At 34.4% G+C, this 13,931-nt stretch overlaps 1 protein-coding gene across 1 annotated transcript; it reads right to left on the bottom strand.

Moving 5' to 3' along the window:
* Positions 1-54: 54 nt before the first annotated feature.
* On the bottom strand, positions 55-9,682 carry LOC132757682 (uncharacterized). The gene is made up of 5 exons (XM_060749035.1): positions 9,305-9,682; positions 8,412-8,606; positions 1,790-1,860; positions 1,351-1,490; positions 55-1,048 (listed from the first exon to the last, which is right to left on the bottom strand). Exons 1-5 carry the CDS (start codon positions 9,571-9,573, stop codon positions 194-196), a joined length of 1,530 nt encoding a protein of 509 aa, XP_060605018.1. The 5' UTR covers positions 9,574-9,682; the 3' UTR covers positions 55-193.
* Between the last annotated feature and the right edge of the window lie 4,249 nt (positions 9,683-13,931).

Raw genomic sequence — 13,931 nt, 5'->3', positions numbered from 1 at the left:
TGAGAAAATCACATCTTGAAAAAACCGGTTATAATTAAAAGTGGTCAAACAGTCAAAGAAACTGTTGTGATTTTTTATTTTTAAACAATGCTTTTTAATACATGTTCAATGTATACAGCTAAGGTTTCTACATATTGTTTCGATAAAGCAAACATGAATAACTGGTTCAAAGTGAAAGAAAAACCAAAAATTGTTACACTATGGAAAATAATTTCCCAAACTTTCCCTCGACCTGTGCGAATGCTATTATTTGATCTTTTCTTCCAGAGTTATCGCCCTTGATTCCAATAAGTTGGCCATTTACTTCAGCGTCGTCTGGAGTTGGCACCATCCAAACCATTGAATAACCACCTTCAATATTTTCCGGTGTATCGACACCAATGACGTAACATGTCGGCGTTGCGGCTGACGTATCAACGCCGAACGATTCTACTAACTTCCGGAATTCTTCTGTAGGTTGAGTCACTTTAATGCCAAATATGAGAAAATCCTCGTCAGCTTCTCGCGCACGCGCAGACGTTATCTTTGATGTGATTGTATAGTTTGTTTTGATAATTTTGTTTACGTCTATCACTTTTGAAACATTTCCGTTAGGCTCAATAGCTACAATCTTGCTATCCGGAAGTGAAATCCAAAGCTGGGCACCAGCGTTAGATGGTGGTTGTCCAGAGGCACTGTTTCGTTCGTAAAGGACCATGTTTGTCGCGCTCCTAGCAACTTTAAATACTTGGCCACTGTAATTTCCGAAGTCCCTGATCCCGATCATCGATTCAATCCCGTTCTCCCCTCCACTGGTACCTAGCATCGGTGGCGGAAGTGATATGTAAACAGTCTTCTGGAAGCTATCCCAAAGCAAAGATGGCCGCTGCTCTGTAGCTCTTTGTTTGATTTTCTTCGTGTGCCGTTTTTTGAATGACCTTGGTCTAAATTTTAAGCTTTGTTGAGTTTCCTCCCTTTCAAAATTTGCATACCATGCAATGACTAGTCTGTCTGCCATTCTTTCGAAAGCATCAATAGCATAGAGACGCTGAAGACCTAAATTACCTGCCTGTAAATGAAATCAAAGCAAATTTATTCAAAAACAACAAAAAAGAACTCCTGAGCGCGTATTTATACATATTTTGTTCTCAAGTAGTTTGGAAAAGAAACGGATGTGAACTTTTTTTAGCTGTTACTTTCTGATGAATGAAGTAATCGAATAGCTATGAGTTCAAAGGTACATGTACAAATAAAATCTGAAAACTTCCCAAACGAAACTGTCATGGAAAGTTACGGAAAGAATAATTCTAAAATGAGTGCTTTAATTATATTTTAATATAACATTCAACCGTGCGTTTCACATTTTTTTACCTGTACGCCATCATCGGGTTTGAATTCTGTAAGAACATAGAATCGATTACCATTGACTACGGCGGGGGCTGTTGGGATAAAGGTTCCGTTAAATCTCTCAACATTACCGGTAAGATACAGGTCTGCCATTGGAGTTCCGTCTGTAGATGAAAATAGATAGTATTGACAAATGTATAAATTAGATAAACGCTGAAATTACATTTATAAAGGTAGTTTTGTAATACAGATAATATCTTCAGAATGGCTGATTCGGGAGTTGCAACTTTTAATTGTATGGTAAAAATGCACCCCGTGTTGCTATCAAATTATGGAAATACTGCAATGTTGTTCGAGCACATTTGGCACATCTCACCTAATACCGGTTAGCATGACGGAAATGATGTCCAAAAAAGTTCCTTCTTGTACTAGTATATAAGCATTGTTTGTTAGAGATACATACCAGAATCTCGTGTTGAAATCTGACCTGTTTCTGATACAAATAAAAGAAGGTCCGGATCAATATACTGTACTCTGCAAGTATAGAAAATGAAGTTAACATAGTTTCACACTTTTTGTTTATTTTAAATTTTCTATCCTATGATAAACAAATAAAACATTAGTATTGATAAGATTTTTTTCACATTATCTGCTCGCTAGCTACTATGGTTGAGAACAAAGTCAGTTACAAAATCCATGCGTTACTAAAAACAGAATTGTGCAACTTAATGAGAACGATAAATATATAGTTTAGTGGGATAAAATGTTAACTTCCTTAATAGCGAGCTCGACGAGCTGGCCCGAAGGGCCTGCTCGCAAAGCGAGCTTTACGGTAACGCGAGTACCTGCTAAGTGATGGTTTTGAAAACTTTCGTCCAAAGTACCGAATTGGACACATCGCAACCTTTCGAATTTAAAGATAACGATAAAAACTGATTAATTCTGGCTGAAAATAGACTGGTCCCCTGCGAACTTCTAAAAAGTACGACAGGAAACCTCCAGCGAATGCAGTTATTTCATTGGTTAATCGATATATGTAAACAAATATGGCTGCCGGTGGCTGAAGAGCATACAGAAATTTGGTAATATTTCTGTTATTTTTACTTTTTCGAGAGGTTATATTTGCGAAATTTATGTTCAAAACCGTAATATGTTAAATAAGTAAAGGCATAATAATAATGAATACATTAGAGGACTGTTTGTTTTAGCCTCTGTTTGGAATAATTCAATGTTATCAAAGCCATTGATTAAGATCCGTCCCATTACCGATTCGACCCATATAATTCAAAGATTATATGAAATAAGATTATATTTCAAAATGGTTGTGGCTTATTTTCAAAATGGTTTAAATTTATAAAACATCAAGAAATCAATGTTTTAATTAATGTGTGGCTGCAAGCCATTTCATTTGGAAAACTTGTTCCGGTTAGGTGGTTTTCTGCTTACATTTGTAAGTGCATGATTGAACGGGAAACCAGCTGAAATCGTGCCAATCGCAACTTTTCGGCCTTTTCCGTCACTCTTCGGATTAATGATAATAGCCGATGTAGTTCCGATTGCAATCGTGACAATTCGGGCGATTCCGTCATACTGCGGAATCAGACGAAGTAATATTACGGAAATCTAAGCTATTTTTAGTTACTTCGGTAATCCCAGTTTGTTTATATAAATAGGATGATTTATTGATTTAAACCGTAATAAATTATAAACGAAATTGTTCCGTTTCAATTCTTTTTCAAGACGCAAAAGTTAGTTTCTTTTATAATTGTTTTTTGTCTGTATTAGTTTTATACAATAGAGGATGTTGACTGTAGTAGTATTCCGTCTTCAAAGGGTGGTCCAAATCACACAGAATATTAGTGCATGATCGAGTTATATTTAGATCTACTGAACTTGGTGAGGTAATCTAAAAATAGCCCATGCATATCATTAACCTTACCACGTGATGATTTATAGATAGCGCATCGTATCTGTGAACATGCTTATTAATTGGTACCACGTAACGAAGTATTTTAGCGCATTTACTTGTCTATAAAGCTGCTATATACTACCAAAACGAATGATTTCTCTGCGAAAAAAGTGGAAATGAAATGTGCACACTTGTTTCCTTTCAGTATGATAGATAGAGCTCCACGTTAGTATTGTTACGATTGATTATTTTCTTTATTAGTTTTATACAATAGAGAATAGATTTCAAATCGTTTTGACAAAAATATTCTTTTTTACAAAAAATAAAAACAACTAAATATGTTGGGATGAAGGCACAACTGTGCAAGCCTTTCCTTTTAAAAGGAAACTTTATCTAATTTTTTTCATCCATATCTAGTACACAACTCCAGGGACAGTTTCCTTGAGGAAATTTCATTTTACATTTTGTTCTCCCCCTTATAAAATTTAAATGTAATTTCCTATGGTTGTCAGTCATCATGAAAATGATATACATATACAATACTTATAGGCAAGAAGAGTCTACTTCTTTGAACCAACCTGAACCAGTATTTGTGAACATGCTTGTGACCTGATTAGTGCTTGATTTTGTTTGTTTGTTGTTTTATTTTACGCATTTTCCCCAACAGTATTTCAGTCATATAGGCGGGTAGTTTCCTAACCATCGTTCCTGGAGAGATACACCAGTACAAGACGACCTTCCTCCGTGCTAAACTACCTAAGCATCTCCTGGGGATCGAACCAACGCCAGAGAGGTATCTGGATTAGAAGTTATCGACTCTAACCCATCGACCACAGAGGCGGTTGATTAGTGCTTGAATCCATGATCCATATGTTGAAAGGTAGACATCTTAACAAACACCAGGCCACTGCTCCTCATAATTTTTTATTTCTCACTGACCTTTCAAAAAATTAAATGAATTTAATGATTCAAGCTTCAGCCAAAATAAAGAACAAAAGGGAGGAACAAGTTTTTGATTTTGTTGATATGACATTCAAAATTTTGATTTGATATTGAATTACTGGTGATAAGGTACTTCCCCACAAGCTATTATTAACAATATGCCACAATAACAATTTGCCAGAGTTAAATAATGATGCACCATTGTACGATTAAAGCAAAAATTGAGTAAAATTTACTCAAGAAGCGAAATTTAAAATTGAAAATAATTAATAAGATTTCAGCAACTGTTTGAAAATGCCCCATTATGAAAGTGAAAAAAAGGTATTTAAACACATGGCGATTTGTTATGTGATGAATTTTTATTGTTGCGAATCATAAAAATGTCAAGTAGAAGATTGACCTACAAACTATTGCATGTATTTAAAGCAGTTATTGCCAACTGCATTTTTTTCCGGAATCCACCAGCTTGCTTGAAGCCTTGTGAGCAACTAGCTATGACTGATAATATAATTCCATTCAATCATCAATAATTTAGGATATTTATGTGCACATGAAACATATTGTTGAAATTTACTTAAAATTTATTGTAAACTTGATGTAAACATTTCTTACAATTTCAGATGTATTGAAAGGCAGTATTTATTGTATTCACTGTATTCATCATGTTAGGATAATGAAAAGCAACCAAAATGTGGTCATATAGACTGTTAACATAATCTTCACTATTTTTCCAACATTTAAATTCTCATTTAATGATTATGAATGTCAAAATGTCAATGTCAATTTGTTGATACCACATCATTTTTTTTTCCATTTTTTTTTCCACAATTTTCAAGATAAATCAGAAAAAGGGAAAAAATATGAAATCAAATTCCAACAACTATGAATGAAATTCACCTACACATTTAATTATATTATCAGGGCATTTCAGTTGAAAAATAGCATTTTTAGGAAAAAGTCTTTTTTGGCTGTAAAAATTAGGAAAATAATCACTGCACATAAGTAAGGTAGTAAACAAATACCAGCCAAAAATACTTTAATTGTATCCATTTTATCATGTTAATATTGTTTCTGTAAATTTGTAAACATATTAATAGTTTTCTATAAACATTGTGGCTGATACTATGACTCCTATAGTTTAATTGGTAAAACACCTCTGGTTTATTGATAACTCATGCAAACTAAGAGGAGTTCTGAGTTCAAATCTCAGTAGGAGCAAGGATATTGGCTATATTATAAAATCAAATCTGTAAAAGGATAAACATAGATAAATGTTAAATTTTCTGTTTACCTTAAGACCAATGTTTTAATAAACTTCAGAAATAATTGCTAGTAAAATTTTGATAGAATGGCTTTGTGTACTACCGTATTTGGAATATTTATTCATTTAAAATATATTGTTTTAGTACATGTTCATAATGTTAAAGAGCTTAAAATATAGATTAAGAATGTGGAGTGAGTAATAGGGAATAGATGGTCTACAGAATATAGGCCTAATAATATACATGTATTAAAAATATATAGAATTCTATATCAATGAAATTTTCAGTGTCAGTTTTAATAGGGTGCCACTATATTAAATGTTACTCAATGATAATAGGCTGGGTATTCCGATAATGAAACAATCGCAACTTTTTGGATCAATAATAATATCCAGTGTTCCGAGTGAAAACGAAAGTGGTGCATGAAATACTGAATGGAAAAATGAACCAATTTTTTAACTGACTTCCCTGTCCATAGACTTTGCCTAATTTCATATTAAATACATTTGTAAGTCAAATCAAGATTCCTGAGAAATAATGCCTTTTTACATTCTTCCAAACTTTTTTCATGGATTCCTTGCCATTGAAATTCTACAAGTTATTAAACCTATGCTTTTTTATATCTAAATGATTTTTAAACTTTTTTTTTTTACTTTTCATGCCTTTTCAGATTTTAAATATGTGTATGATCATATAATCTGTCACTTATTTTAAGAATCAAGTCAAAACAGTTCAATTTTTCTCAGGTGTTGAAACAGTTTTGTTTTTTTTGGTTGCTACATGTATTTGCCATAATTTGGATTCTTTCTTTTGAAATTGGGAAATAGAGGCTATTTTACCAGCCAATGGTGAAAATGTTTTGTAGAGGAGGGGTGTGCCGTGGTGGAATTAACCATCTCTAATGAGGTATAAAACATTGAAGCTACTGTTTTATGTTTGTTATATAAAACAGCTACAAGCCTACCGGGTACATTGTACAAATGTATCGATACATATCTATGAAATGTGACATTGTGTATACATTCCTTCATGTTTGGTTATATTCCGTCACTGACAGTGCTATGTATGGCAAGTTAACCATTTTTTACAATTTGTGTATCATAATTATGACATAAAGAATTACTTTAGTCAAAGAAATTAAAACATTTTTCACTGAATCGAGGGAAAAACTTGTTTCATTATTGTTGTTGTTGTGGCGTTCTATTTTTACCGTGGAAACCCAAAAGCGGTTTCATTGGCTATTTTAATATAGGACATTATCTGATTGGATAAGGCTAACAGGTGCTCGACTGGTTTTAATTTGCGTTCATTATCTGGTTGTTTGGAATAATTTATATACGACGCAGTCCATTGGACAGAAATCTGTCCAATACGCTTGGGGGTTTCCTGATCCCATTATTGGCAGCCATCTTGGATGGGAACCATAATATGAAAAAGGCAAAGCCTCAAAGCGAGCTCGATGTACTTTTTACGTGAAATAGTATGAAATAATCGCTCATTTTTATTTCAAATGCAGTGACGAGTGCGTGTGACGTCACACGTACTGTGTTAAATATGGCTCCGCCCCTGTCGTGAAATGGATAACGAGTTTTGAAAACGTTGATGAAACTTTGTTTATTTTATTTCACTCTATAATTTTTCAAGCGAAATAAAGATTATTTAAAGTGAAATAAATGTAAAACTTAAAACGTTTGCGACATTAAAATAGCGTACTTGATTTGTTTGTTTTGCACGTGCTGTTTGGCGCTACATTGTGACGTCACGTAAACAATACTTTAAACGTCTGTACAGCGTTAACGACTGAATAAAAGATATTGGTGTTCGGATTCATTTTCTTAGTTAGACCATTTTCTTTCATTCTAGATAGTTTTCACCACAAAATTCGACAAAAAATTGTTTTTATTTTATCAGATTTCAAACAAAAAAGGCGCCTTCGATTTTCATTTTTTATACACAGCTTCCGTTATTCTGGTTCCCTGTCCAATTATGGTTCCCATAGGCGTACGCGGGTGACCAGTCTACACATCCGTTTTCAGTCAGAATTCCTCAGTTTTTATCGTTATCTTTAAATTCGAAAGGTTGCGATGTGTCCAATTCGGTACTTTGGACGAAAGTTTTCAAAACCATCACTTAGCAGGTACTCGCGTTACCGTAAAGCTCGCTTTGCGAGCAGGCCCTTCGGGCCAGCTCGTCGAGCTCGCTAATAGGACAGGGAACCAGATTAGGCTGAAAACGGATGTGCATGTAGACTGGTCACCCGCGCACGTCTATGGGAACCATAATTGGACAGGGAACCAGAATAACGGAAGCTGTGTATAAAAAATGAAAATCGAAGGCGCCATTTTGTTTGAAATCTGATAAATAAAAACAATTTTTTTGTCGACTTTTGTTGCGAAAACTATCTAGAATGAAAGAAAATGGTCTAACTAAGAAAATGAATTCGAACACCAATATCTTTTATTCAGTTGTTAACGCTGTACAGACGTTTAAAGTATTGTTTACGTGACGTCACAATGTAGCGCCAAACAACGCGTGCAAAACAAACAAATCAAGTACGCTATTTTAATGTCGCAAACGTTTTAAGTTTTACATTTATTTCACTTTAAATAATCTTTATTTCGCTTGAAAAATTATAGAGTGAAATAAAATAAACATAGTTTTATAAACGTTTTCAAAACTCGTTATTCATTTCACGACAGGGGCGGAGCCATATTTAACACAGTACGTGTGACGTCACACGCACTCGTCACTGCATTTGAAATAAAAATGAGCGATTATTTCATACTATTTCACGTAAAAAGTACATCGAGCTCGCTTTGAGGCTTTGCCTTTTTCATATTATTCAGTGAAATTTGCTCGTAAAGGGTGACAGAAATTGATTTAAAGTTAGCTACTAAATAAGTTAAAGACAAAACAAACAACAAAACAAACAACAAAATAACAAAACAAACAAAAAATCACAAAAAGGTTACCCAAACAGTGGTCTCATACGAGGCTCCAGATTTATCTGCGCTAAAGGTTTGCCATTGACGTCATAATGCATCAAACTAGAACCGTCAGTTCCCCACAAGTTTCCTGCCTCGTCTAAAACAGGAAGTGTTGGGAAACGCAACACGAAATCGCGCCATCTAACACTTCCGGTTGCTGCGTCCAGAGCCATTAATCCACTGTAAGATGTTGATACATATAAGATATACATTTTGTACTTAAAACTAAAATTAAAAAAAAAACACACACAAAACAACAACAACAACAAAAACAGGTGACATTATTTTTATTGTATGCCCATGACCGGGAAAGTGAGTACAATGGCAGTTTTGAACTTTTATTTTCTTAAAAGTTATACCAAGAACTTTCTTCTTCGTATAATACTTAATACTTAGTAACCTATTTCCCCAGTAATACAGCGGCTGGAAGATCAAAACCTTAAGGAAACTCAGAACTGTTTACAAAGTTTGACAGGAAACATTTTATTTCAAAAATTAGAGAATGTCATGGGAAAAGTACTCTTCGGAAATTTAAGTGGAGGGAAGTGTAGCCAGTCTAAACCTTTTCCATGTAAAAAAATAGTTGTGATAATTCAAGTCGTATGTTGGTTTTTCATTATGATTGTTCTATAAGTTGAATATACAATAAATAGAAATAGAAGCGGAGTTATTGCATGTTTCCGTATCTTTTGGAAGTGATAATTTAGGTGCCATTTCATGAAATCTTTTTCCCTAAATGGCATTCTGGATGAGTTTGCGTTCTCGAAAGTGATACTTCAATTTAAATAATAACAAATCGTCGTACATATACGCCTTTAACATTGTATAACCTCGCTTTAGGCCAGATGGCAAAAAAAGAATAGAATTTAAATACTTACGTATCTCCGGGACCTGGTCCATTTGACTGGCAAACTAGTGTCACTGAGTTGCCCACACAACCTAATGCTTCCGGTATAGGTCCTAGGAAATAGTCATTGATCCAATCTATTGTTACATTATCACGTGGTGCATTCAGTGCGAAAGAAAATGTCCCACTAGGACGGCATCCGTACATCGGGCACCCATCTATGGTCTGAGAAAAAGTAGTCCGTGTTAAACATACAACAATGGCAGAAAACATAAAAGTGACACCATAAACGACGAACATTTTTATGACAGGATCTCACTCACAAAAACATGTACCCTGTGTGCTAGTTGTATGGATGTCGTTTTAAATATTAGCCTAATACTTTAATTTATTGTACATTGTGATAACTACCCAGCGTCCGGGGTTATCAAGCGTTTGTGTGTCATTGTTTGTATATTATAATAAGATAACAACCCGATTATGTCGTCAATAAGTAGTTAACTGATATAAAAACCAGTGATATGTCATGATTAAAATTTGAAGACATTTTATGTAAAAAAAGTCGTGACTAAAACTTAATGCGACGACGACGACAATAACAACAACAACAGCAATAATATTGACTGATAACTGATATTGATTGCATACATTTATATATAATTGAGTACTTAAACAATTGGAATAATTTTGCAATGTCCAGCAGTAAGATATTTTGTAAGCATTACCTGCAATTTGGTTATCCCGCCCACAGGCGCTAGTCACATAATCAAATCAAATATTTTACATAATCGGTCTATATATGTATATAAAGATATCTTTATATACATATATAGACCGATTATGTAAAATATTTGATTATGTGACTAGCGCCTGTGATACCGCCATTAATATTTTGTCTAGAAAGATACGGTGTCTCGGTCAGAAGTATAATATTTTGACGTTGCGCGGAAAAGTTGTGGTAAACGCCCTATCACCGTGGTCATGTAAACAACTCTATAAATATCTGTACAGCCGTAATGACTGAATTAAAGATATTGGTGTTCCGATTTATTTTCTTAGTTCATTCTAGATAGTTTTCAAAACAAAATTCAACAAAAAATTGTTTTTTATAAAACAAAATGGCAAAAGAAGTCCCTTGAAATAAATATGAGTTAATTGACTCCGCCCACTTTCATATTTATATTTCAAATTTATTTTTAAAAAATATGAAATATATTTGACTGATATAGCACCATATTTCATAGGTTAAATTAAATAATTCTCAATATCCCCTTTCACTTAATCGGTGATTTGCATGATTGATTCCCTTGGAAATTTGTACAGTATTGACTTATCAACTCATCGTCAGTATAGACGTCCAGCGACTGTGACCTGTTCCCCGGCGCAGGGGCCTAGGTCCATCTTTGAAACGCTACCATGAACGCTGCCAGGTTTGATTTTGGAGTGGTTTTGACTAGCGGCAATCTAAGATACCTTTAAAACACTCCTAGACTTAAGACTGTTTTTGGTCATAAATATAGGAGTAATAAGTTAGGACCCTTTTTAAGACTTTCTTTGAAACGCAAAATTGTCTCAATTTTTATCTTAGGACCGTTAAGACTCTCCATGAAACGCAGCCCTGTATCATTTCTTTATAAAAGTTAAACTTTACAGTAAATCATACCTCTAACAAATCTTTTGGCATTAACCAAATTGTCTCCCAATTGGTGGTTGCTGTACAGAGGTTGTAATTTACTTACAATTAATATGAGCCGCGTCACGACAAAACCAACATATAGTGCGTTTGCGACCAGCATGGATCCAGACCAGCCTGCGCATCCGCGCAGTCTGATCAGGATCCATGCTGTTTGCTTACCAAATTTATTACAAGTAGAGAAAGTGATAGCAAACAGCATGGATCCTGATCAGACTGCGCGGATGCGCAGGCTGGTCTGGATCCATGCTGGTCGCAAACGCACTATGTTGGTTTTGTTGTGACGCGGTCATATATACTTAATGTCCTATTCATCAAAACTATTTTTTCTGCAGCATAACATCATTTGAAAGAACAAAATATAATACACATAATTCAAATTCTGGAAATATGTGTATTCAATATCAGCTGTTTTGCTTAGAACTGTGCAGTTTTTGATTTTGGTCAAAATGATTAATTGGTTGATTTTGAATGATTAATTATCAACAAAATGTTTCATTTTTTTGTTAAGAATGTGATATTATAATCTTATTACATGCCCACTCAATATTTTTTATAATTCTGATGAAACATTTCTCAGAAACACAGAAATAAATATAAAAAATAACGAGCAATTATCATATTATTGCAAGCAATACATTTAGACTCCTCTACTGTTTAGCACCCCAGCAACATTTGAAGGGTCAATGCCTATGTGCTCATTTGTCAAAATTTCTCTATTAATTTAATTAAATTTGTTTGAAAAGTTACAAGTTCTTTAATTATAATCAAAGATATGGTTTTTTGGGATGGCCAGGCAGACAGACAAATAGACTTAAGGCAAATTTTTGATATCCCTGGTTGTAACCAGAATAAAAAAAACAAAATTCTTACACCAAAGAGGAGATAACTGAGCTGCGCCATGACAAAATCAACAGTGCGTTTGAGACCAGCATGGATCCAGACCAGCCTGCGCATCCGCGCAGTCTGATCAGGATCCATGCTGTTTGCTATCAGTTTCTCTACTTGTTATAGGGTTTGTAAGCGAACAGCATGGATCCTGATCAGACTGCGCGGATGTGCAGGCTGATCTGTGCAGGCTGATCTGGATCCATGTGGGTCGCAAACACATTATGTTGGTTTTGTCGTGACGTGGCTCAACTATAGAAATAAAGATGCTAGACTTATAAACATAGTCATACATGATGCAAGTGGTGACAAACAACAATTATCAAGAAGAAAGTAGAAACCATTCATAGAATCAAAGAAAAGTGAAAAATATAACAATTTTCAAATATATAATATTAAAGTTTAATTCTTGTAACATAGTTCTCTGCGCCAAAATACAACATGACATTGCAATGGAAAATACAATATACCATTAATAGTAACAAAGAAGAAAATTAAAAAAAACAAAAAAAAACAATTTTTAAATAAGTTCAAAATGAAAATTTAAGGATGATAATTCTGACATCATAAAGGTACTAGAATAATGGACCTAATGCCACATATGAAGTGGGTGATGATAAGAAACATACGAGTCACGTCATGACAAAACCAACATAGTGGGTTTGCAACCAGCAATGGATCCAGACCAGCCTGTGCATCCGCGCAGTCTGATCAGGATCCATGCTGTTCGCTATCAGTTTCACTACTTATAATAGGGTTTGTAAGCGAACAGCATGGATACAGATCAGACTGCCCGGAACCGCAGGCTGGTCTGGATCCATGCTGGTCGCAAACCCATTATGTTGGTTTTGTCGTGGCGTGGCTCATATATTTAAAGTTTAAAGTAGATATGCTTCGAAATAAAGAAGTTGATAAAGAACGTTTTTGGGGTTTTTTCTCATGAAAATCGTAAGTTCAAGGGGGATAAATCAAATAAATTTGGTGCTAGAGTTGTGAACCTTGACATGCAAAATCTCCGTAAGGTCATGATGCCATTTTTTCATATTTTAAGTGTCATATAAATGTTTTCAGTACTTTTGAGTAATACCAAATTTTGTTATATTTGCCATATTTTAAGTCTATTTGTTGCCATAGCAGCCAAATTTTTCAACATAGGAAGAAAAGAAGATGTTCATAATTTCCAGACTGCCATTTACCCATATTTCAAGCTTCATTAAAGTATTTTCAGTACTTTTTGCATCACCCAGGGATCCAGTTTGGTGGACGGACGGACATACAGAAGGTAAACCTAGTCACCTCTGGTTTAACAGATAAGGGACTAACATTAATATTTATGTATCAAATAAACTTAAAATTACAAATACGAAATTATAGAAATGATAAATTTTTAAAAATGTGTTAAAAACACCTGACATTTCAAACTTTTTACACTCAGCCCATTTTCTCAACCAATCAAAATGTTTCATTTTTTGTATTGGCCCCATTTTCCTTATGTTACTGCTGCCCTGTGGTAGAACATAATTTGGCAGAGGATGATCTAATATCAAGAACCTAATAAAATAATGAATGTTTAATTAATCTTTTATAAAAACTGCCCAAGTTGATGGTCTTTACCAGTCATAAACAATGTCTTAATTGGTTCTATTATATCTTTTTTGCAATTTTTGCAACTAATCAAGCAACATGCTCCTCTACCCGTCCCCCACACGGCACTGCCCAGCACACAACTCTGTATCAATCACTTGCCATAGATATACTCAAAGCATTACACAAATATTAACATATCATATGGAAAAATCTGATATCCTTGGCAGAATTCAAAAACAGTGTTGAGGGGAAAATGTTTTTTTTTTTTTTTTATTGGCCATCAAAAGCCCTTTTCTTCCATTTAAAGTGATAGTAATTGTCTTAAGAAGTTACCATGGTTTGACCTTGGCTAATGTACGAGAGGAACATCTACAGTAAGGCAACAACTGTTCCCTTTGTGGCCTAGTGATCAACAAGATACAGATTTGAGCCGTGTCATGACAAAACCAACATAGTGTGTTTGCGACCAGCATGGATCCAGACCAGCCTG

This window comes from Ruditapes philippinarum, unplaced genomic scaffold (genome assembly GCF_026571515.1).
Source record: "Ruditapes philippinarum isolate M1 unplaced genomic scaffold, ASM2657151v2 ctg29_1_1_1_1, whole genome shotgun sequence".
Classification (NCBI taxonomy): Eukaryota; Metazoa; Mollusca; class Bivalvia; order Venerida; family Veneridae; genus Ruditapes; species Ruditapes philippinarum.
This window is presented reverse-complemented; position numbering and strand designations above follow the sequence as displayed.

Bases quoted from the DNA above. Each gene is read 5' to 3' on its own strand.
- LOC132757682 (XM_060749035.1), bottom strand. From the start codon at position 9,573: ATGTTCGTCGTTTATGGTGTCACTTTTATGTTTTCTGCCATTGTTGTA. The intron at 8,607-9,304 runs GTAAGTATTTAA...AACATCTTACAG, and splicing joins GGACCAGGTCCCGGAGATAC to TGGATTAATGGCTCTGGACG. The intron at 1,491-1,789 runs GTATGTATCTCT...TTTCATCTACAG, and splicing joins GATTTCAACACGAGATTCTG to ACGGAACTCCAATGGCAGAC.